General features: G+C 44.0%; 1 protein-coding gene across 4 annotated transcripts in view; it reads left to right on the forward strand.

Moving 5' to 3' along the window:
• Positions 1–3,840: 3,840 nt before the first annotated feature.
• PPP1R13B (protein phosphatase 1 regulatory subunit 13B) overlaps positions 3,841–25,718 on the forward strand; it is a 182,480-nt gene continuing 160,602 nt past the window's right edge. For all 4 annotated transcript variants that reach the window (XM_082275547.1, XM_082275549.1, XM_082275548.1 and 1 more), the window contains exon 1: positions 3,841–4,125. In XM_082275547.1, the coding sequence (XP_082131673.1) occupies positions 4,117–4,125 (9 nt within the window). In that variant the 5' untranslated portion in view covers positions 3,841–4,116. The remainder of the gene's footprint in view (positions 4,126–25,718) is intronic.

Raw genomic sequence — 25,718 nt, forward strand, 5'->3', positions numbered from 1 at the left:
GGCCCTTCCCATCCTGACATACAAATCAGGACTGCTGGTCCAACATTTTACTTGAAAAAGTCAGAGTGCGACCACTGGCCATCGAGAAGCGGCTTTGGGGGACCAGTCACGCCACCTGAAGAACCTACCGCAATGAGGAAAAAGGTAAGTATTACACCCTATTACTCTACCCCTAGACTCCTCTCTTTTAACCCTAAAACATTTAACTCTTACAGTGCAGGGAGGCCCTACTGCAAGGGTTTTTTTTTTTTATTTTCTGCTGACCAAAGTAGGGCTTTAACTGCATGACAGCTAGTTTCTTCAGTGCACTGTGTATTATAAGCTATTTCTAATTTTTTTTTTTTTCATAAAATGCTTTTCTTATTTTGTTTATGAATTTTCCTATCTCAATGCTGCTGATTACCTGGGGCTTCTTTAAGCCACTTCCAGCCTACATGTACTCGCTCTATTGTCCGCTGCACATCATTGAGGAGTAGCTTTCATGTCATCAGCAAGTGTTGTGTTTCTGTGTTTGACAAGTGTTTGGAATGCACATTAAATGCAGGTCAACAAAATCTAATTGACTTCAATTAAGCAGTTGAGAGACTGGGTTTTCTCTTCTTTATGTTGCCTTGTTTGGGATGCAGCAGGATCTATTAAAGTAACACTAAACTAAAAATTCTAGATGTTCAGGGTCTGGGTAATACGCTAGGCGTATTTTTCTTCGGCCCAATAGCTGGTCGCCTTTCTGCCCAATTTGGGAAAATCCCAACCTTCCACACTTTTGCTTCTTGCCAGATCCTCAGCTTTGGGCCAGGCATGGGGTCAAACCCTTTCAGGAAGGGCTCTCAACGGGAGGTCTACTCTCCTTTTCTGACCTTAGGGCCAAGTTTAACCACTTTACAACCGGAGGATTTTGCTGTCTTCCGTCCAGGCCACTTTTTGCGATTCGGCGCTGTGCGACTTCAACTGACAATTGCGCGGTCGTGCGACGCCGTACCCAAACGAAATTTACGTCCTTTTTTTCCCACAAACAGAGCTTTCTTTTGGTGGTATTTGATCACCTGTGCGATTTTTACTTTTTGCGCTATAAACAAAAAAAGAGCATTTATTTTGAAAAAATAACAATATTTTTCACATTTTTTTATATGAAATTCCCCCCAAAAAAGATGTAAAAACCAATTTTTTTAAAAGTTTTTGGCCAATTTGTTTTATGCTACATATGTTTGGTAAAAAAAATTGCAATAAGCGTATTTTGATTGGTTTGCGCAAAAGTTATTGCGTTTACTAACAAAGGGAAAGATTTCTGTCATTTTTGGTGTTTTTTTTTTAACGCGTAATGGCGGCGATCTGCGATTTTTTTTGCGGGACTGCGACATTGCGGCGGACAGACCGGACCCCTGACTGACATTTTTGACACTTTTGGGGGTACCAGTGACATTACTGCAGTAATCAGTGCTATATATATGCACTGTTACTGTAAAAATGACACTGGCAGGGAAGGGGTTAATTTTATTGGAGAGGGAGGGGTTAATGTATGCCTGGTGCTTACTGACGTGTAGGGGGGGAGGTGACTATGTGATTCATGGACAGATCGGATGTCCAGCTATGCTGAACAGTCCGATTTGTCACTCCCTGTCACTATGGAGATCCGCCCGCTGTGTTTACACACAGCGGGCGGATCTCCAGACTCGATCCCCGACGATCGGGTAAGAGCAGCGGCGATCGCCGCTGCTCCTCCCCTGGCCCGACTCCCGCTGTGAATGAAAACAGCGGGAGCGAGCCTCCGGCGGCGCGCAAGCGCCGCCCAGAAGGGGAGGAGTCCAGTCACGTTAATACTACGTGGCTGGACGGGAACGAGCCACTCTGCCGCAGTAGTATTACTGTGAGCGGTAGTAGAGTGGTTAAACTTCCAGGGTGGCTACTTGTTCGCTACTTCCAACTGCACCATGCAGCCCATGGTCAATTTTATGCCTCTCTGAGTCTTACCATGGATCCCATCGAGAAGCTCCTTGCACAATAATTTTTACCAAAACTCTTGTCAGCTATTTACTTAGCCCTGCTTAGTGTCGGATCCCCTAAGATGGAGAGGTTGTAGGATTTATGGAAGATTGACATTCCTGATTTTGACAAGATTGGAAGAACTGTCTTGAAGACAATACCAAACTATTGATTTCCTCTATGGACAAACTCATCCAAATAAAATTCTTGCACAGGGTTTACTATACCCCCCCCCCCCAGAGGCTACATAGTATATATCCTCAGATATCACAGGATTGCACTCGCTGTGGGGATGGGGTATGTACCTATTTATTACATGTTCTGGAGCTGTCCGCAGATGGCCCATTTGGGGTGCGGTGGTGGAACTCATCAACATCCACCTCCAGCTGTTCCTCCAGGTCTCTCCTGGACTGGCTCTACTGGGTATCCAGGATGATGAACAGAGGCCTAGATTCCCCCAAACTGTTACTCTAATACTTGTTTTATTATGCAAAAAGGGAGATTGTTCTCAAATGGCATTCCTGTCTCCCTGCCTCTGTGGATTCATGAAAAAAGTCTATCAATGCTGCTCTTCCATTTTATAATTAGATCTATATTGGAAGGAACTGCCCTAACAAAAGAAGGTATGGCAGCCATGGACAACTGTCACTTCTGTCATTGTCAAATGTGCGCTGTACTACTTTAAAGCGGAACTACACTGCATCTGAGCACCACAAACCAAAAACACTATTTACTGATAGTTCATTTTCAATATTCAAAGCAAACTCCCCAATCCATCCATGTCCCCATGTTTTATTTTGTTGAGAAATTACTTTCAAAAACAAGCCCCGAGCATTTCTGGCTATGGCCATCTTGAGTAAGGGCAAATGATTAATGTAGCGTTTACTTCCTGGAATCCATCTGCCCTTAGCTCAGGTATGCATGCAGGAGAGTGTGTGTAGCTAAGAAAACTCCCCTCCCCTACTCCCTTCTTCCCCTCCTGAAGACTCCTGGGATGTATGACATAATTTGCCTAGGCAAGAAACGAGGAAGTAACTGAAGAAATGTAAAAAAAAAAGTTTAAAACAAGTAAATATGATATAATTTCCTATTTACTAATGCTAGCAGCATGAGGATTGAAAATAATCAATGTTGATAGGGAGAGTGAAGTTTTTAGTACCATGTCTTTGGTTCAATAAAAGAACATTCTGTTTTTTGTAAACAAAAATTTCTATACAAGTATGTATTCCTAACACAAAAATGTCCCTTGCTCTCAGCAACCTCCAAATTCCAAATTGTCGCTCTTTTTTTGTTTATAGCGCATGACTAAAAAATCGCACAGGTGATCAAATACCACCAGAAGAAAGCTCTGTTTGTGGGAAAAAATGGACGTCAATTTCATTTGGGTACAGCGTCGCACGACCGCGCAATTGTCCATTAAAGTCACGCAGTGCCGAATCGCAAAATAGTCCCTGGTCAGGAAGGGGGTAAAATCTTCCGGGGCTTAGGTGGTTAAGAAAATTGTACGTGTATGGCCAGCCTTAGTTCTGCTTTAGAGAAGACGATCCTCCCAAAAAGGGTCACTGAGGATGTGATGATCTGTATCGGTGCACCACCACATGACAACAGTCATAGCACAGACACTGCTCAGCCTGTTGTCACCCTGAGTCACCCATCCAGCACACACACACATGTCCTCCCAGCCATTCTCCACCTGACCTGGGCGGGGCCAAAGCCACCTATTCCGCATTCCCAACATTTGTCGCCACTGACGTCACGCCGGACCTGACAGCAGGCTGAACAGAGCTGTCAATCATCCTCCGGTGCTACCTGAAACCCCGCCCTGTCTTCGCCTTGCCCGGGGATTGGGCACGCCCCCGGCTCCTCCCCACTTCCCCTTTCCACAGCCGCATCCTTCCTCCCAACCTGTGGCCGCGGCCGTACCTTTCCCCATTCCCATCCGCCGACAAGGAGAAGGAGGGAGGAGGAAGCGGGAGGAGAGGCCTGCTCTGCGGATTTGCAGCCATTTCACGTTTGGGGCTTCCCGATTCCATTGCTGGAAGGGAGTGCAGGAGAGCCAGGGCGGGGGGGACACAGCCCAGACACCGGGCACCCCCCATCTGTCATCCCGATCATCCCCACACCCCCGCTGCAGAGATGATGCCGGTAAGATGGCTGGTGTGCATTGTATAGACCCTGCATGTGCCTTATAGATGATTGTTCCAGTAATGTATAATCTATGTGTGCTGTGCTGTGATTGGTTGTATGCACTGCTACATTGTATATGTTCTCCTGAGATCTCTGTCCATATACATATATACCAGCACTGTGTATACCCTGATAGAGATGACAGTCAGTGCAGTGTATGGGGGGGGGGGGGGGGGGTGTACAGTGACAGGTCTCTCTATGCATTGCAGAGGTTTCTGCCCATTTCCCCCAATGAAGGACACTGCAGTGCCCAGCTGATGGCAGATCTCCCCCCCCCCTTCTATATGGTCATCCTCCTGATTAGCTGGCAAACACAAGATGCCATAGAAGACTAGGATGGAAATGGTGTGTGCAGGGCTGGGAGATGGCTCTGTATGGTGCTGGAGGCCTGCTGATTGCTTGGAGGAGGATTAGATGGCAGGGGGAAAGTCTTATGGTGGCCATACACACTTCAATAAATGATTGGGTTCCTTCCCAGTCAATATCCGTAATCAATCAATAATCAACAACCCAAATTATCGATATGTCACCCATAGGGAAGTGGATATCAATCGTTGTAGGATATGATTGTAGGTTATAGATCGCATCTCCTGATCAGTTGGAATGGAATCGGATTCATGACCTGTGCTGCCGATCGATCATTAATTCTCCATCCTGGTCAGTTGGCTCCTGGCGATCTTAATCGATTGGAAGGAAAGTTATGGCTCCTTGCCAGTTTGGTCACTTTTGCCTCATTTCCACTGAGTGGTACGGTACGGTTCGGAATGGTACACATTGCGTTTCCACTGCCAATAGTACCCTTTCATGATAGGCGTGGTGTAGCAGGCTCTGTCAACCAATCAAAGTTCTGCAGAGTGTAGCTCCACCCTGTTGGTACGGTACTAATGTGCTTGGTACCCCAACGAAAGGGTACCAAAAAGTGGTACGGTTCGGAATTAGGGTACCATTCATAATGGAAACGGCATAAATAGCGAACCGTACCAGAAAGCTCAGTGGAAACAAGCCATTTGAGTCGTATGTTAAAGCAGAACTTTGACAATGTGAAAAACTATTTGGTGGGCTGACAGGTCTGTAATGCAATAGAGAAATACCGGGTGGGGGGGTGGGGGGGACTGTTCAAATTGGTGCGGTGCTGCACTGATTTAAAAAAAGAAAATGTAATTATTAATTTTTGCAATTTAGGGTCCTTTCACACGGAATGGACTCTGTTCTTCTCAGCGGGGGGATCGATCCGCTGAGCAGGTGGATGACAGCTCTGTGTGCAGAAATGGAGCTGTCAGATCCCCGCTGTCCTCTATGGGGAGATTAGATGAGAGCGGACCACCTGTCCTTTCTCATCTGATCCCATCCCATCCGCCAAACGGCTGGAAAATAGGGTTTCCATCCATCTGGATTTCACGGACAGGATCGGAATTGGATAGCAGCGGGTGTCCGCTGCCCCATAGGGGTGCATGGAGCATCCGATCCGGTCCACCTGAAAAACTGACAGGCGGATTGGATCGGATCGCCCGTGTGAAAGGGGCCTTAAGGTGCGACTTTCATGGACATTTGTGCTTGAAGTCCCACAGATGTCAGCCAAGTTGCACTGACCTGCGGCTTTGTAATCCTGTGATTTCAAGTGAACTCGCACGATTTCAAAGGCAGATTCTGTGTGATCGTGGGCTTATTGTCAAAGCCTAATTGAACATCTGACGTGTTTTTTTTTTTTTTTTTTTTTTTTCTGCCTCTGAACTCTCCTCCATGTTAACCTATGTGTCCATGCACACACAAACATTCAGAGAAGTTTGAAGGCATAAGCGTTTTGGGATAGTAAAAAAATAAATAAATCCAGGAACGGGGACTTTTGGATGTAAAAATGTTTAACACAGCTTGATACTGTAACAAGCTTTTAGCCATATTTGGCTTTTTTACATTATAGGGGGTGTTTTTACTGTAATAACGTTAACACGGCTGAACGTGCATACACGCCCGTACGCGCTATTCAAAAACGCATCCAGGAGCAGAGGTTGTTGGCTGTAAAAAACGCTAAATGTGGCTTAACGCTGTAACAAGCTTTTAGCTGCATTTTGGCGTTTTTAGGCGCTTTTACATTTTACGGTAAAAACACTAACGTGGCTAAACGCACATAAACGCCTCTACATGCTTTTCAAAAACGTGGCTAAAAGTCTGTTATTAACGCTGCTTTTTCCTGGCAGCAGTGCTGGCATTTTTTTTAAACGTTCTGTGTGCATTAGGTCTTAAAGTGGAGTTCCACCCAAAAGTGAAACTTACGCTTTTAGGCCTCCTTCCCGGTTCCTGTTTGTGAAACTGAACTTTAGGGGTTGGGGCAGGTACCCAATTTTGATAGATACGTGCTCCCACTTCCATTTTGGTCGCCTTAGGCAATCATAAGCAGAAGTCTCCTTCCCGAAGTCTTCTGGGACACATGACCGGTCCTAGAAGACTTTGGGACCAGTCGCAGAGCACAGCACCGCTCGCGCAGTGGGCACCAGGCTGTGAAGCTGCAAGCTGTCATGGCCCGGGTGCCCATAGAAGAAATGCCGGCGCCACCGTGGGAGGAAACGGGGCAAAGACGGCTGGGATGAGTACTAGGGATGCACCGATGCGATGATCGGATATCGGCGCCAATATGGCCATTTTAGATGGGTCGGGGGATCGGTAACATTGACCGATCCACAGGCCGATCCGGTTTTTGCTTGGTAACGGCTCAGCCATCCCTTACTAGGTGCAGTAGTAGTATGGGATGGGAGCCGCTACTTCCTATATAGGTCCGGCTCACAGGCGGAGTGATATCAGATTCACTCCGCCTGTGAATGGAGGAACCATACACATGAAGCAGCGGCTTTGCTCTGTACTGCAGCCGCTTGCTTTGTGTGTAGCTCCGGATCTGTTCCGGTATCAGCGATTTCACAATGCCAGATATCGGTATCGGGTCCAAAAAAGTTGGATCGGTGCATCCCTAGTGAGTACACCACTGGATCGTGGGACAGGCAATTGGCTGTTTATTAAAAGCCAGCACCTACACTTTTTGTAGCTGCTGACTTTTAATAAACAAAAAAAAATGACTGGAACTCCGCTTTAAGTGGAACTTAACCCATTGATTTATCATTTCCAGAAGAGACCTTTCAGGAGTCAACGGTTGTTAAGGACGCGGCAGCTAGCTTGCCAGCCGGCTCCTTAGCAACCAGCTATTCTTCAAATAGAATTCAGATTAGTCGATTGAAATTCTTATCGTTCAAAAAATTAGACCAATATGGTCTCTACTGTCATAAATGCCCTTCCTGTCAGCAAGTTTCTAAAAAGTAGGTTTAATACTACATAAAAAAAATATAGAAGCATGTATGGCCAAAATTAGGAATGCTGTGATTTCAATGGATTCCCTGTTGAAGCTGCCAAAGGCCCCTTTCACACTTTTACTACTTGTTCTGTGACTTGTGACTGCAAAGTCGCATGACAAGTTGTACCCCATGATTTCCAGTGAGTTCCATTCATATCTGTGCGACTTCAAAGTAGTCCCTCCCTGCATTACTTTTGGGCCGACTTTGATGCGACTTGAGGTTCATAGACCTCAAGATTACACTGCCGTTGCTTAAAGTCGCTTGACTTTAAGGTCATACAAGTGTGAAAGGGGCCTTAAAGTATATCTAAACCCAAGAACATAAATTATATACACTCACTGGCTACTTTAATAGGTACTCCTTGCTAATACTGGGTTGGACCCCCTTTTGCTTTAAGAACTGCCTTCGTCATTCTTTTCATAGATTCCAAAAGGTGTTGGAAACATTCCTCAGAGATTTTGGTCCATAGTGACATTATAGGATCACGCAGTTGCTGCAGATTTGTCGGCTGCACATCCATGATTCAAATCTCCCATTCCAACACATCCCAAAGATGCTCTGTTGGATTGAGATCTGGTGAGTGTGGAGGCCATTGGAGTGCAGTGACCTCATTGTCCTGTTCAGGAAATCAGTGGTGAGATGATTTGAGCTTTGTGGCATTATCCTGCTGGAAGGAGCCATCAGAAGATGGGGACACTGTAGTCATAAAGAGATGGACATGGTCAGCAACAATACTCAGGTGGGCTGTGGTGGATAAACGATGCTCAATTGGTACTAAGGGGCCCAAAGTGTGCCAAGAAAATATCCCCCCACACCATTCCACCACCACCACCGCCAGCCTGAACTGTTGATACAAGGCAGGACAGATCTATTATTTCATGCTGTTTACACCAAATTCTGAATGTCGCAGCTGAAATCGAAACTCCTCAGACCAGGCAATGTTTTTCCAATCTTCTATTGTACAATTTTGGTGAGCCTATGCAAATTGTAGTCTCCGTTTCCTGTTTTTAGCTGACAGGAGTGGCACCCTGTGTGGTCTTCTGCTGCTGTAGCCCATCTGCTTTAAGGTTCGATGTGTTGTGCGTTCAGAGATGGTATTCTGCATCCCTTGGATGTAACGAGTGGGAATTTGAGTTACTGTTGCCTTATTATCTCAAACCAGTCTGCCCATTCTCCTCTGACATCAACAAAGCATTTTTCTCCACACAACTGCCGCTCACTGGATATTTTCTCTTTTCGCTGACCATTCTCTGTAAATCCTGGAGATAGTTGTGTGTGAAAATCCCGGAAGATCAGAAGTTTTTGAAATACTCAGACTAGCCTGTCTGGCACCAACAACCATGCCACATTCAAAGTCCCTTATATCTCCTTTCTTCCCCATTCTGATGCTCGGTTTGAACTTCAGCAAGTTGTCTTTACCACATCTAGATGCCTAAATGCATTGTTGCTGCCATGTGATTGGCTGATTAGCAATTTGTGTTACCAAGCAATTGAACAGGTATACCGAATAAAGTGGCCGGTGGGTGTATATTCCAGTTTACCAGTCCTTAGATGTAGTGGCTTCATTAGTAAGACTAAGCCTAAGCCCACGTTTATTTTGGTCTGTTTTAACATGCGATTTGACATGTCAAATTGCATGTTAAATCGGAGCCAATGGCGCCATCCCAATTGAAGCGAAGCCGCACTGATTTCCAAAAGTAGTTTCTGCACTGCGTTTGGCAACTTCGAGGAGCGATTTCAATAGACTTCTGTGCAGGAACCCGCACAGATATCTGTGAAATTGTCCCCGAAGTCGGACTGAAAATGCCGGTTTGAGCGCGATTTTAAACCTGTCATAGGGTCCTTTCACACGGGCGATCCGATCCGCCTGTCAGTTTTTCAGGCGGACCTGATTGGATGCTCCATGCATCCCTATGGGGATGTCCGCTGACACCCGCTGCTCTCAGGATTTCCATCCGTCCGAATTTCACGGACAGGATCGGATCTATTTTCCATCCGTCTGGGGGATCTGATGAGAATGGACAGGTGGTCTGTTCTCATCCGATCTCCCCATAGAGGACAGCGGGGATCTGACAGCTCCGTCTCCGCACACAGAGCACAGACGGAGCTGTCATCCGCCTGCTCAGCGGGGATCAGCGGATCGATTCCCCCTCTGAGCAGAACGGACCTCGTCGGACGGTGCACTGTGTGAAAGGACCCTTATGGCGCTTTTCCACTGCATGGAACCGAATGGTTCGGCTCGCTTTTGTGCTTTTCCACTGCTGGTACCGCATGGTATGGTGTAGGAATGGTTCGGTTCGGTACGGTAGGGCAGCGCTTTTCCACTGCATGGAACCGAACGGTACGGCTCTCAAAAACAGTACCACCTTGATTGTGGTTCCAAGAGGTACCATATCCCACAATGCTTTGCATGCAGTCACTTCTAGCCACTGATTGGTCAGAGAATCCCACCCACCCCGTTGTTATCCCATCCACTTAACTTTAGTACTACTTTAGTGGAAAAGCAAACCATACTGTACCGTACCATGCGGTACAAGCAGTGGAAAAGCAAGCCGGGCCGAGTAGAGCCGAGCTGGTACTTGCAGTGGAAAAGTGCCATTAGTAACTCGCACTAAGTACAATTTTAACAAGTGCAGAAAACGTTCGTTGGTCCTACCAGGAATAGCGTTTTCCACCAATTTGAATTCTGATTGTTCCAAAAATTAGAAATTCGTTAGAAAATGAATGTAAAAACCTAAGTCCGCATCCGTTTTTCATCTGATTTTCTAACAAAAAAAAAAATGTGATGGAACTGATGAAGAAAACAGAGCACCCGTGTGAAAGGACCCTAAAAAAGGAAGACTGATGCAGTCACCTCATCTATGGACTGGCAAGCTGCAGTATATTACATATTTTTTGTTTTTGGGTTGAGCTAGGCTTTAATTTAATCTTCTTTCAGTATGTTTGATTGGCATAGCAGTGCAGTGCTCCTGATCCTCATCTCCCAGAAACAAGGACACTGACTGAGAGACACAGTTGACTTATCTAGTAATAAAAATATAGGGATTAATGGGTGACCTTTGTGGCAGCTGTGGGTAGCATGTGTTGGGGTTTTGCTTTTAATTACGCCTGACTCCACGCTCTTTTTGATTACTTTATGACTCCAGGGAACATGCTTGGTGGGGGGGATCAATATATTCAACAGTTTGATTTCTTGTAATAAGCGTATATTTGTCAAAATGATTGAGGCCGTAGATGACCTCGGTCAAGCAGTCGTTCTTCTTTCAGCGGACGCTGTAGTGGAATCCCCAGTCATCAGCTGTTTTTCTGGTTACATGAGAAATTCTTTGATTTGGAAGGTGCTGGATGTTTGTAGGAAGGTTGAGAGGAATTTATCAAAACTGGAGCAGTTGTGCATGGCAACCAATCAGCTTCTATCTTTCATTTGCAAAGTTTAACTGAACAAGCTGAAGATAGAAGCTGATTGGTTGACATGCTCTGCTGCAGATTCTGTCTGCTGCAGTTTTTTTAAAATTCCCCCTTTTGTGCGTTGCCGTTATCCTTTGCTAGGATTTATATTTTCAGTTATTTTTCTTTAACTGTAGTTGCATTTTTCTTGTTTGTTACCCAAACTTTAGTAAAGGGTTGCCCAGGGCAAAGACAAAGAAATTTGCCATGCATCCTATTGGTTTACTTCACATCGGCATGCTGTGTTGGCGTGCTGTGACCAAAAAAATAGTAGGACGGGTTACATTTCTGTGCAGCGCATTGCCACACACTACGCTCCATCGCAACATGCTGTGGTGCTTATAGGTAAAGTAAATGTAATTTTGTTAGATTTCAATAAAGTTAAAAAAAAAAAAAAAAAAAAAAGGTCAACTAACTGACGCATCGCAAAGCCTTCACACCAGCGGGTATGCCCTATGCAGAGCATAATGCTCACTTTCTGATGTGAGTGGGCCCTAAGGCTGGGTACGCACTTTGTGCGTGCGTGTGCGGTTTTTCTTTGTTTTTTTGTGTGCATTATTTAAAAGTTTTTTTTTTTTTAATTTTTTATTTTTTTTTTTTCACTTCCGGTTGTCGCTTTAATCACCCAACTTCCCAAGGCTCTGGAAGCCTGTTACTGATCATTGGAGCTCCTTGTCTACTTTGAGGTTTATATGTGAGAATATTTGCTTGTTGTTGCCTATAGTTACCAGTTTGCATGCTGTCTGCAGTGAGTAGATGAAAATGAAACAAGGTTTCTGGCCAGTTGCTATGGGCAACGAGACATGTTTATGCAAGCTCTTCGTATATACGCCCCTTTGCATGCTTGCTGAGTGTCATGCGACAACACAGGAGTTTATGATCAATCCTCCTAGGTCAGTGATGGTGAAACTTGGCACCCCAGATGTTTTGGAACTACATTTCCCATGATGCTCATGTTCTCTGCAATGTAGTTGAGCATCGTGGGAAGTGTAGTTCTAAAACATCTGGGGTGCCAAGGTTTGCCATCACTGTCCTAGGTGATGGTGCCATGGCAGGAATGATCAGTATCTGTGTTGATGTTAATTTTATACTCCTGTTGGCATAATTAACATACATTTTTTTTTTTTTTTTTTTTTTTTTTTTTTAGGTTTATAATTCCAGTTTCAAATCTTTTTTTAGTCTTTGTGGTTGGATCGATTTTTGGTCAATCTTTGTGGCTTCTTGCAAGATTATCTAGTCTTAGGTGCCTGTTTGTGTTAGCTGCTGATACTAAACGCGGCAAAATACTTGCCTCCACCTTCCAGAAATTTGATGGTTACATCCTTTGCCATCTGCTGTCCACTTCCACCGGGGTGCTGGGTTTTCAGCCTCTTTATTTGGTGGCGGGGGGTTGACATCTCACACATGCACATTAGTCAATTATCTATGCCAAACTGTGCGGGGAATGCATGCAGAGGTGCGCATTCGCAGGTTAATGTAAATTCAATGTTTCCTTCAATAAAGAGCTGCCTTCTGGCGATTTTTGAACATTTTAGATTTATTTCCACTTTAAAGCAGAATCTTTGCCCTTCTGCCGCCTCCTCCCTCAGGTTGCCACATTTGGCACCTTTTTGGTGGGGGGGGGGACGTGGGTACCTGGTTTTTGCTGCGACTGAGCTGGAAGTTGGGGCAGACTCCCCCCCCCCCCCCCACCAACCAGCTTATTCACAAAGCACAGTAGGGAACCCGCTGTGAAGCAGTAGGGCTTCAGTGCTGGTTTCCCTTAGTCAAGATGGTGGCAACAGCACCCAATAGCCGATGGTAAAATCGGCTCAGGTGATGACACTGCTGGATTCCTGGACAGGTAAGTAAGTCAGCAGCTGAAGTATTTGTAGCTGCTAACTTTAATATTTTTGTTTTTTGTGGGGAGAGCCTGGAGCTCCTCATTAGGCTAGCCACACATGTTAAAATGGGAGAATACTGTACTGATTAAACGAAAATCGTTCGTTCTGTTATCGCACGAGAACATTTTTTGAGCTTGTTCCTTCATATAATTTTATATTACGGTAACTGTTGTGATCAGCTCTCGAAATCTATGCACTACGATCAGAGTATCGGACCATTGCTCTGAAAACTGTATTCTTTTGTCTGATTTTTCTTATTGTGTGTTCTAGGCTTAAAGGTCTGCTTTAAAATTGTACAAAGCCCGACCTAACTCAAAATAATGTGATTGAAGCGGAGCTTCACCGAAAATAGGAAGTTCCGCTTTAAGACCTCCTCCCCAGTTCCTGTTTGTGAAATAGAGCTTGTGGGGAGGGAAGGGGGTGGGGGGAGCGGGTACCCGATTTTTGACAGGTACCCACTCCCACTTTCGCAACTGCGGTATGTTTTTGGTGCGTTTTTTGAGTCGCATGCTCAGGTTTTACAGGTGTATGATTGGAGTCCAAAAACCACGTGTTTGTTTGTTTTTTTTTTTTTTTTACTGAAGCACCCCAAGTTGGGAACGCTTATAACCCTTTTGTTTTTGCGGTTTGTGCCCATTTAAGACATTTTCAATTAGCTTCTTACTCTGACTCCCATTACCTTGGCAGGAATTGCGGGAAATGTCTTCAGTGGGGACGCGCCTAGTGTATCTATTGAGTGAAGGTGTGCTTTAAGATGACCCCTGGCTTTCTAAGTCTGTGACCTGGACCAAGTATGCAGAGAAGGAGTTTTGATTTTTCTTGCTTGTTCTGGGTGAGCCACTCGAATTATTGAAGGTAAAGGGGTCAGCATAACAGCCAGGCAGCCTGCATTTTTAAAAGACCAGAAATGGCAGCCTATGTTTCTCTGCATTTAACAATGGAATGCTACATTACTGGCTGGGTTTATTTTGATTCTTCTGTACCCTTTTGGATCTCAGGCTGACTTGGCAGCACTTTGCTACTTTTGATTGGTCCTTGTCTTTCAGGATTGCGGTTTTGTTCATTTTGAATAATGCAGCTCCTTGTTTTGTAACTGATCAGAGAAAGTGGTGAAACAGCCAACAGAAAGCAGCAGGATTCCATTGTTTCGGCCTACAAGTACCTGCAGCCATAATTACATACAAATCAAGTTTGACACAAGCTGTAGTAAAACAAATCGGCATTCCACCCATGACACTTCACACAGCCAATTACAGGGAGGATGATGCCGTGGAAATGTCAGCTTGTTTAGTCATTAGAGGAATTGCATTCTGATAGTTTTACATACATATAAAAGTCTGTTCTTATTGGTGTGATTACATCTTTCGTGCTGTACAAATGATGAGTACATGGAAAGGTGCACGCTTCACGGGATGACTTGGCGTCGTTTTAGATTTAACTGGTCCCTGTATAGACAATAGAATGAGCTGCAAACAGAATGTAACACTTTGTCCAATGTAACCACTTTATTAGGCCTCATTTTACACTTGCTTTTGTCTTTTGAAAAGCCATTGACGTTTTATTGCTCTTCAGAGGGCAGTAGACAGGAGGTGAGGAGGCGTTGCATTGCCTGTTTTAACCGCCTACATTCTGCACCATCACACCTGCATTGCATGTCGTTGCAGGGCACCCCAGTCAGTTGAGCCCCCTTTAACATTGGGCCGAGCCCCCTTTCACATTGGGCCGATTTGACATGTCAAATCACATGCCAAATTGGAGCCTATTTCTGGCAACGGCACCGTCTGAATTGGTGCGACACAGCACCGTCCAAATGCGGCCCCACGCTAATTCCCAAAAGTAGTTCCTGCACTACTTTTTGGCGAGTTCGGGGGCGAGTTCAATAGACATCTGTGTGTGCACCCCCATTTCTTGTCCCCCCCCCCCTTTTCTTCCTCCCTCAGTACCAAGGAATCCTCCCTTTCCCATGCATACGCTCAGCCTTCTATTGGATGTTCCAGCTGGATGGGTGAACAGGCCGTGAAGGCCTCCTGTAAATGTGATGATGGATAAAGCCCATCTACCTGAACCTCCATATAAAACAGTTCTGTTCATTGCACCCGTCGGTTGACAGTTATAATACATTTTTGGAGGTTTCCCCAGTGCTATGGGTCGTTCTCACTGATAGCCTTGTGTTCTGTTAACTAAAGCCCCGTACACACGATCAGATTATCGAACGATCTGTCGTCCATTTTTTTTGTGGCATGCTAGTCTGATGTGGAAAGTGAAGAGGTTATTTTCATATGAATTTTCACGTACGACAGAATTCTACTTCAGAAGTGATGTCATGTGTAGGATTGCTTTGTATGTGTTCTTTAGTCTCTGAGCATGCCTAGTCTTGCTCTTAAGATTTTTTTCCGTCTAAATCTGTACTAATGAGACGAAAATTGGACGTTGTTTTGACGGACGACAAAAATTATATAGCCTGCACATCAGGATTTTGTCAGCCGAAAAGTTGGAGTCGGCTGTCGAAAGCACCATACTAACAATCCGAAAATCGGCAGATCGGTCGTCGGACGAATTTTCCCTACAGATTTTCTTATCGTGTGTGCGGGACTTAAGTTTATATTTCGTTTTCCCTACTTCCTGGTGATCTGATGGCAATTTATCTGACAATGTATGCCTATGTACTTTGATATTGTACCTGGAAATGTCTGGCTGCATTTGTTAAAATTTTTAATAAAATGTTTTTGGAAAAATGAAGCTTAATGTCGCTTTAAGGCGTGCTCATCTTTGGGGTATAACTGATGTTTACTCTATTTTTGAGGAGATCTGGACTATAGTGATGTTCCTAGTATTGCACAGTTTTTTATTCCTTCCTTTTTTTTTTTTTTTTTTTTTTTTCTTTAAGGATTTCAACATTTTTCATTTTAGCTTTTGCTGTTTCTATGGTAACCAAGCACAGTCTGGTTCCAGCCTTTCTCTGGTCTCTTCTAGAAATGGCACTATGGTTTTATTTTCTGAATTTGCCATTTTCGCTTCTGTAAGATAATGGGTTTAAAGACGAGATGGCGATACCTGTTACCTGGAGGTTACTTATGTGTCTCTCCTTTTTTTTTTTTAATTTTTTTTTTTTCAGCTGATGTAAATACTAATGTGTGACTCCAGGAGCATTTCTGTAATATAAAGTAGATCTATCTCAGACACGAAAGTCTAATTTACGGACGGTTCACACCAAAGAAACTCAGTCCGGATGAGTTCTAGATGTTTTCCTGCATGCGTTCTTTATGCATGTGCGTTTTTGATGCAGTCCAGTGCATCCCCCCCCCCCCTCATTTTGTTTTTTTCTTAACCTTAAAGCTGTTGTATACTTGCATACTAGCTCATTATGAAATACTTACCTTAGAACGAAGCCCCGGCATGGTCGTCTGTACAACGCTGAGGGAGCTGACATGCCGGACCTTCAGAGCGCATGCGCCGCAGACCTCAGTGGCTGCATGAAGGTTGAATATCTCCTAAACCGTGCAGGTGTGATTTCAGGCAAAAATTTGTACCCTAATCGGAGAACAGATACGCACCGGACCCAATGTTGTGAAAGTGCTGATCACATTCACCCTCCCAAGAACACTTTAGCAATACACACCAAACTGAGCATGTGCAGAGTGACTCCGAAGGCTGTCTTATCAGGAGATGGATTGGGGACAGTGGAAAAAGGGGAGGATAGGAGAAGCCGGGATCAAACAGCCTTTTTTACACAATGCAGAGGGATAACCCCTTAGGTTCTACAGTGAATATAACAGGCATGTTTTACTGCATATACAGACTGATTTTACTGTTGTGGGTTTAGTACACTTAACATTTTCACATTTTCACAAACCTTGATCGAATATACACCATTCAGCCATAACAGTTTAAGTGAATATTATCTCATTACATTGGCATCTGTAAATCAGTGAAATATATTAGGCAGCAAGTGAACAATGTTGTCCCTGAGGTTTATGTATTGAAAGCAGAAAAAATGGGCATCGCAGTTTGTGTATTGGGGTTTGTAGCCGCAGACCGCTCAGGGTGCCCATGTTGACCCTTGTCCACAGCCAAAAGAGCCTACAATGGGCATGTGAGCATCAGAACTGGAGCAATGGAAGAAGGTGGCCTGGTCTGATGAATCACATTTTCTTTTACACCATGTGGATGGCCGGGGCATAAGCATCCCTTACCTGGGGAAGAGATGGCACCGGGATGCAGTATGGGAGGACGATAAACCAGCGGAGGCAGTGGGATGCTTAGAGTAATGTTCTGCTGGGAAACCTTTGGGTCCTGCCATTCAAGTAGATGTTAGTTGACATGTACCACCTACCTAAACATTGTTGCTGACCAAGTATACGGTTTTCCCAGACAGCAGTGACTTCTTTCAGCAGGAAAACGCACCAAGCCACACAGCAAAAATGGTTCAAGAATGGTTTGAGGAACACAACGAGTTTGAGGTGTTGATTCGGGCTCTGAATTCTCCAGATCTTAATGCAATCGAGCATCTTTGGGATGTGCCAGAAAAACAAATCCAATCCATGGAGGCCCTTCCTCAAAACTTACAGGATTTAAAAGATCATCCACCTATGGCTTGGTGCCAGATAACACTGCATACCTTCAGAGGTGTAGTTGAGTCAATGCTTCTATGGATCAGGCCTGTTTTGTTGGCAAAAGTGGGACCTACTTAATATTGGGTGGGTGGTTATTGGTTATAAAGTGATGGTTGATCGGTGTACTTATCTGCATACTTGCTCCTGGTCAGCGACGTGGAGTACTAAAGATAAAGGGTCAGTGTGTCAGCCAGGCAACTAGCAATTTTAGGAAAAAATTGGCAAAGGAAGGCTGTTTTTCTCTTGATCAGTTTAAAAATAAAAATTGCTCTTCAATAGTGAAGCTGATGGCAGTAAATCAGTCACTGAGTTGATTGTTCCCCATTCAGCCTTGTCATTGTTCTAGTACAGTTGTGTCGCTGCTGTTTAAAAGGACGCGTTGTAAATTGTACTGCTGCCCTGTGCAGTTTCACAAGCCTCGGGTTATAAAGGCATGTTATACTCACTAGCTGTATACCTCTATACAAAATCCTGAACTCAGGGCAAGCATGAAAATACGCAGATAAAATACTTTAAAAAGCAGTCTCTATTTTTTTTAAATCTGATTGTCCAATCTCCTTTAGGCTTACCAAAATTATGTCATATGAGGACAAACCTAAACAATTCCATTTGTATCAAATTCGGTAAGCCCTTGAACTACTACATACAGGTGTATCTCATAAAATTAGAATATGATCAAAAAGTTAATATTTAGGTAATTCAATTCAAAAAGTGAAACTGATATTTTATATAGATGTTAGAGTGATATTATTTTTCAAGCAATTCTTTCTTTTAATTTGATTATGGCTTACAGCTAGTGAAAACCCAAAATTCAGGATCTTAGAAAATTAGGATATTACATAAAACCAATAAAAAAAAATAAAAAAAAAAAAAAAATATTTTTAATACTGAAATGTTGGCTTACTGAAGCAAAGTATGTCTATGTGCAATATAGTATGCACTCAATACTTGGTCGGGGCTCCTTTTGCATGAATTACTGCATTAATGTGGCGTGGCATGGAGGTGATCAGCCTGTGGCACTGCTGAGGTGTTTTGGAAGCCCAGGTTGGTTTAATAGAGGCCTTCAGCCCATCTGCATTGTTGAGTCTGGTGTCTCATCCTCTTGACAATACCCCACAGATTCTCTATCTCACTTCTCATGAAGTGCTCTAGAATTTCCTGGTAGAGGGCTACGCTGACTTTGGACTTGCTAAAACACAGTGGTCCAACAACAGCAGATGACATGACTCTACAAATCATCAAGGACTGTGCATTTCATTTGGAAATCAAGGTCCCAGAGTCTCGAAGAAGAGTGGAGATGCACAGAATTCAAGTTGCATGAGGTCCAGTGTGAAGTTTCCACAATTGGTGGGCTTTCATTTGGTGGTAAATCGCAATGGATATTTCCTGATTTATTTATTTTTTTTATCATAGAAAAACTGGCCCAATATAGTAGAAAAAATCATTATTTTTATTTATTTTTTTAAAATAAATTGTATGTTTCTTGTAATTAACGTAACCTACCACCAAAGAACAACTCAAAAAAAAAAAAAAAAAAAAAATCCTCCTGCTCCGGACTATTGCAGCAATATCACATATGTGTATGTTAGTTGTGGTATGTACTGTACCCTTGTTGTAACCTAAAAACAATGGCGTGCATTTTTTATTTTTATCCTACCCAAAACACACTGACGCTAACTGATCCTAATCATACTAAAATGTGTTTTTTTTTTTTTTTTTTTTTTTTTTTTTTTTAAATTCTGCACAAAATATACTCATTATGACCTTTGACAAAAAACACTAACCCTTGCACTGACCTAGATCATACCTAGAGATATATATATATATATATATATTATATTATAATTTTTTTTTTTTTTTTTAAATATTAATTTTTATTTTTTACTCTGTTTTTTTTTTTTTTTTTCTTCTCTGCGAGGGGAGAGAGAGGGATGGAAATGGACTCGGGGCTCCCACTGACACTCTGGTCTTTGTGCTGGGATCACGCTGTGCGCCGGGCTCCCAGCACAAAGCTAGATATTGCTCAAAAGTTGGACCAAAGTAGTGCATGATCTACTTTGAAATCGCTCCCCTTTTAAGTCGCACATATATGAATGGCTACCATTGGAAAATATGGGGAACGGCTTCTCATGTGACTTTGATGTCCAAGTGTGAATGGGGCCTTAATCCTTGCAGCCCACACAAAGCTCCACCACTATAAGGTTCATTTTTTTTCTTCGGTACCCCGGAGTTGTCTTTTTACCAATTTCGTGTGAGCTATGAATCCTGCTCTGGTCTTTGTAGATTTGGAGACTGTGGTGCAGTGAGAACACCTGGGTCTATACCGCAGGATGCAGCTGTGTGATATCCCACATTGTGTTTGTGTGATGTTCTCTTCTCCTGGCACGGTAGGGTGACGTATAATGGGATCCACAGATGGGAAGAATGCAGCAATCAACGCTATTGTGCCTTTACTGTAAGGAGAGAGCCTGCTTTACTGCGATAGTGGTGAGATTATTTAATGCTGGCTCTGCAGGTGGGGAATACTTGTTGTGGGCACAGAGGATTGGTTTTAATAAATTCCTAAGCAATTTGCTGGGCCAGCCACCCTTTACTGTACAGGAGACAATGCATCTGTTAACTACTTTTTCTGTAAACACAATTGAACTTTCAGTTTAAGGCCCCTTTCGCACTTTTGCAACCTAAAAGTCGTGCGATTTTTGCCGTGACTTTACTGCAACTTTTTTTGCCGCCATTTTGACTGGACTTGAAGCAATGCCTATGTCTGTAGACCTCAAAACGCATCAAAGTCGGACCAAAGTAGTGCAGGGATTACTTTGAAGTCGTTGCAACTTGAAGTCGCACAGATCTGGATGGTACTCATTGGAAATTATAGAGTATGACTTGCCATGCAACTTTGCAGTCCCAAATCGCAGGACAAGTCGCACAAGTGTGAAAGGGGCCTAAATTTTCACTAAAAACATTGCAGGTTGATCCAAATAAAGCCAAGGTTCACACTGCACACGCTACTTCTGATCCCACTTTGCCCTTCCACTTCAGTCTGACTGAGTGGACATAAGCGGGGTACACACTAGAAGAAAATCAGCCCAACGATCGTCTAATTTTACTCATCATTTATCAGCAAGTCTGAACAAAAAAAGGAAATAATGTACGAAAATTCTCATACAACAAAGGGTTTTTTTTTTTTTTTTTTTTTGTGGTTTCTGATCATGTGCAGTCCTAGTTTCTGAGTTTTCTCATCTAAATTGGTACACATTAAAGAGGTTGTAAACTCATTAAACATTTTTTTTTTTTTTTTCCAACCTGAAAGAGAAACACATGAGCTAGTATGCATCGCATACTAGTTCATTATGAAATACTTACCTTGGAACGAGCCCCCGCCGTGCCGCTCGCTTACCTGTATGACAGGCGACATGTTCAGTCGCCCGTCTTCTGGGATTGCGGCATCCGGCCATCTGATTGGCCGGTCCCGCAATTACGTCACTCCCACTCATGCGCGCGGGAGCCAACGGTCACAGCACGGGGCTCTGAAGGAACGGCACCAGCGGCCGTTCCTTCAGAGCGCATGCGCCAGTGATGTCACTGGCTAAATTTAAGGTAAATATCTCCTAAACGGTACATGTTTAGGAGATATTTACAGTACCTATAGGTAAGCCTTATCATAGGCTTACCTATAGGTAAAAGTTGCAGAGGAGGGTTTACTTCCTCTTTAAATGAAAATCGTTAGTTTTGGCTCCCATAAGAGAGAAATTTTGAAGTTTGGCCTTATGGAAATTTTCATTCGACAGGTTGAAAGTTGTGTACACACTATCCGAAAATCATACGATCCTTCCCCCGGACTAAAATGTTGACCTAATTTTATTATAGTGTGTACGGGGCTTTAATGCGAAGTGCAGGAACCTTTTCTAAAGTCGGATTGACTTGTGTAGGATCATTTTAAGACGGCTCTCATAGGGAAACATTTTAATTTGACATGTCATTTGACTTGTGTGAACTGGACCAAAAAGTGTGCATTGTCTTACAGTTTGTTGCTTTGAAAAATAAGCAACACGTTTGAGTAGAAAAGGCTGTTTTCTGCCAGCATGCTGCAAAGATTGACCCTTGATATCTGTGTAGAAACAGTGACCTCTCTGCAGAGGTCTGACATACTTCATACTGAGTCAGAGCTTTCCAACTAACTGGCCACATGACCTTTGCTGATTGAAGGGCTATAGATCTGATTCGACATGTGATTTCTCTGCAGAGAGACCACTACCTCTATATAGGGATCAAGGGTTCCACTCCGCAGCTGCAGGGGATAGGGTTTTCTGCTTAGTATGTGGCTGCTTTAGGCCCCTTTTCACACGGGGTGGATTTAATCTAACAGATCTGTCTGCTTATCCCCTGCTGAACAGGCAGATGACAGGTCTGTGTCTGCTCCGCTGATGCAGAGCGGACACAGACAGAGCCCGCTGTTCTCTATTGGCCGGTCAGATGGAAACAGCCGGTCTGTTTCTATCCAACTGTCATCCGATCTGCCAGATGGAAGGGGCACAGATCCCTCATCTGTCTGATTAAATGCAGGCAGGTGTAAACGGACGCATGTCTGCTAACATCTGCCTCCCCATAGAGAACAATGGGTGGTCCGATCTGGTCTGACTGAAAAACAGAAAGGTGGACTCGATCAGCCCGCTGGTGTCAAAAAGGCACTTAAACGTTAAAAAAAATAAATAAATAACATGTAAGACAATAAACCTTTTTGTTTTCTTGAACCTGAAATTTAAACTAAAGCCCCGTACACACGTACCGATTGTCGGCCGTAAATATTCGGCCCCCGACCAACCGGCCGATTGTAGGCTTGTTAGTATGATGCTGCCGACAGCGCATTTTCGGCTGAACAGAATCTGTCGTTCAGACTTTAAAATATTTGTTGGCCATCACCAAAACGGCCGATTGTTCGCCAGTCAGTACAGATTTCGGCCGACAGACAGCAGATTAGCAAGACTGGGCATGCTCAGAAAAGAAAAAAGACAAGGAAAGTTAACCATCACATGACATCACTTCTGCAGTCGGCTGTTGTTGGCCGACAAAATTTGTGTGCAGTCTTTTGCAGTTTTCAACAGACAAGGCAGCCCTGGACAAAAGACGGCCGATCGTTCGGCTGACGATCAGTACGTGTGTACGGGGCTTTAGGTTCTTTTGGGTTTAAAAGCTTTTGCTGCCACAACCCGGCAACTCCTTAAAAAGTGTCTTAATGCCTGGAGACTGAGATGGCCCTCCCGATCATGTGACTGTTGTGATTGGCTGTCACAGTGGTCACATAAACATATTCTCCCAAGTGTAAACAATGACCGCTCGGTCACTGTGCTTGGAGCAAACAGTAAGCTCTTTGCACAGAAATACCTCCATAGATGCATATGTGCAGAGGCTCATCGTTTAGGCCCACCTGCCCTATTGCCGCATATATGTTTACGGCTATTGGAAGCTTGTTATGCTTATGTCTGGAGTTACTGTATGCATGTTTTCCCAGGTTTTATCCTTTTTAAGAATACCAAATTGTAAGTCATTGAAAACAGAATTAGAGGAGATATTTCTCAATGGGTACACTTGTTCTGGTGACAACGTCAGATAGGATTTCCCTTACATTAGGTCTGTTGTGTCTCAAAACAGGAAGTACAGGAAATTTTTCCCCATGGTGATTCAGATGGCAGAAAGGGGGCCAATGAATTAAAGCAGAAGAGGCATTGCCTGTAGGATCCAGATACTTTTGGGTTTCCAGCGCAGGTTGGAGTATGAATTCTAAATTTTGATTGGTTACTGTGGCTGTTAGTGTTATTTGTGCTCTGCTCCTTTATTTATAAATCATCTCTGTATTGCCTTACAGTACTGTCTGAGCAATGACTAATATCTTGTTCATGTTATTTCGTTACTGGCGTCACACAAAGTATATACATCGCTGTGTTATTCTACAGTACAGACTGCATATGTCATAACAATGTGATTTACAGTGTATGATGATAAATGTTAAGTCTCTAAGGTAATGATTTACTAAGTATATATAAGGTTGTGGGTTATGTATTGTTCCTCTGCTTGTTTGTCATGGGTGGAACTTGGCATGGAATTCTGGGACACACAGCAAGCCTATTTTGTCTGCTGTCACTTTAGATCATTTTTTGTGCCGACAAATGCGTAGCTGCTTTCTGGGGCCGTCTTGTCAAGTAGATATTAGTCAGGATGGATTTAATGTAGTCGCTGAGATCCAACGGATAAATGATTCGAGCTTTAAGTGTTCCTAAACCCAGGAGCCTGCATTAACTAGATCTGGTCTCCCACAGTACACAGAACATGGACATGCAATTATTTTAGTAAATATAAACTGCTAAATACCTTTCCTCATCAGCAGTATGTAGCAGTCTTGTGACTTATATCAGTTCCTAGTAAAGCTTGAAGGAGGAGTTGTTATTCTCCCCTGACCCTCTGTCTGGACAGTGCTAATTGGCCCTGTGCTGATCACATGCACTCAAGGAAAAAAAAAAAAAAAAAAGCTCTCTAGCAATACACACCAAACTGAGCATGTGCAGCTTGTGTGATTAGGGGACAGTGGAAGAGGAGGCGGTACAGAGAGACAGGATCACACAGCCTTTGTACACAATGCAGAGGATTACCCCTTAGGTTCCACTGAGTATAACAAGCATGCGCTGCTGCATATACATACTGATTTTACTGTTGTGGGTTTAATACTTTAAATATGTGAGCTCATAATGTCTGGCCCTTCCTAAACCATGAGAAGCCGCTCGGCTGTCATTACAAGGAGCGGGAGGGGACATCTTTCCCCCCCCCCTCCCGCCGCCTTCAGCGGCTCGCCGGGGTCTCCCGTCCCACCGTGAGACCCGGCCATCCTACCTGCACGACCGCTGAAGAGAAGACCCGATATCAAAGCCGCGTTCAGCTCTGATCGGGTCTCCATGTAAAAAAAACCTGGAAGTGATGTAAAAAAAAATGCGAGCATTCAAAACAGCCAAACTTGGCGTTTTGAATGCTTTTAAGTGCGGAGGAGGGGTTTGGGGTCTTTTTAGACCCCCCCCCCCCAGATACACAAAGGTACCTGTAGAAAAAAAAAAAAAATTGAAAATACTGTATCAGCCAAAACCGATATCCGATGATCAAAATATCTGTATTGGCATTAAAAAAACGATATTGGTCAAACACAATCACATAGTCACACACAGTGCAGGTAAGCCACGCCCTCGCTCCCTCCTCACAGAAGTCTGACTGACAGCTGCAGGAGCCTATGGCTCCACTGCCTTCAATGTCTCCTAGAAGACCAGGCAGTGTAAGGAGCGGTGCTGAAGCAGTGGGAGGAGTTGGGTAGGATAGATACTTGGTGAGAATGCTTTAAAGTAAAAATAAAAAAACATTTGGACTTGTAAATGTATACATCAGTGGTTCCTAACATAGTTATCCCTAAGGCCACTTTCACATGGGGCGGATTCCGTTGTGATCAGCAGGGGGATATGTGAACTGATACCACGCGGATCCGAGCAGAGCGGGCAGATGACCTATCTGTGTCCACTCGGTGTCTGCAGAGCCTGCTCTGCCCTATGGGCTGCTGGGAGTAAACTGACGTACATTTAATGTGGCAGGGCGGCTGTTCTGCATCAGATCACGTACCTAGTACATGATCTACCACTTCCAGGACTAGGGCACACGCACACACCGCTGGCTACAGGCTCCTGCTGTGATTATACACAGCAAGAGCCCAGCAGTGGGTACCGCAGACTGTCCGCTGGCACCCGCTGATTTGCACAGGCAGAACAACAATCTACCTATGTAAACAAAGCAAATTGTCATTCTGTCAGAGGGGAAGGTATTGATCCTGTGTTTCTGCTAAGCAGAAACACCGATCTTTGTCTTCCCCTAGTCAAAACACCTCCCCCTGAAGTGAGTAAGCACAACCTAGGCACACAGTTAACCCTAAGACATGACCCCAGAGCATATCTTAGAAGACGAAACGCGTCGGGTTCCTAGTCATTCAGGCCATTGCACCTTAATTCTACATGTTGGATGATGATGATGCAAGCGTTCGTTATTTGGATATGATGTAAGTTTTCTACCTTTTTTAAGTTCCCTGAGTGGCGGTCCTACCATGGAATGAAGTTGTGTTATTTCCAGATTTACCTGTATGCACCATCCCTGGCTGTACCTGGCAAATGCGGTTGACTCAGTGCTTATAGTATCTTGAGTCCATATTCTCTGGTAAGCAGTGAATCCATATGAGTGGTGGACGGTAC

Source organism: Pelophylax lessonae (assembly GCF_965119305.1).
Source record: "Pelophylax lessonae genome assembly, chromosome: 13".
Taxonomy (NCBI): Eukaryota; Metazoa; Chordata; class Amphibia; order Anura; family Ranidae; genus Pelophylax; species Pelophylax lessonae.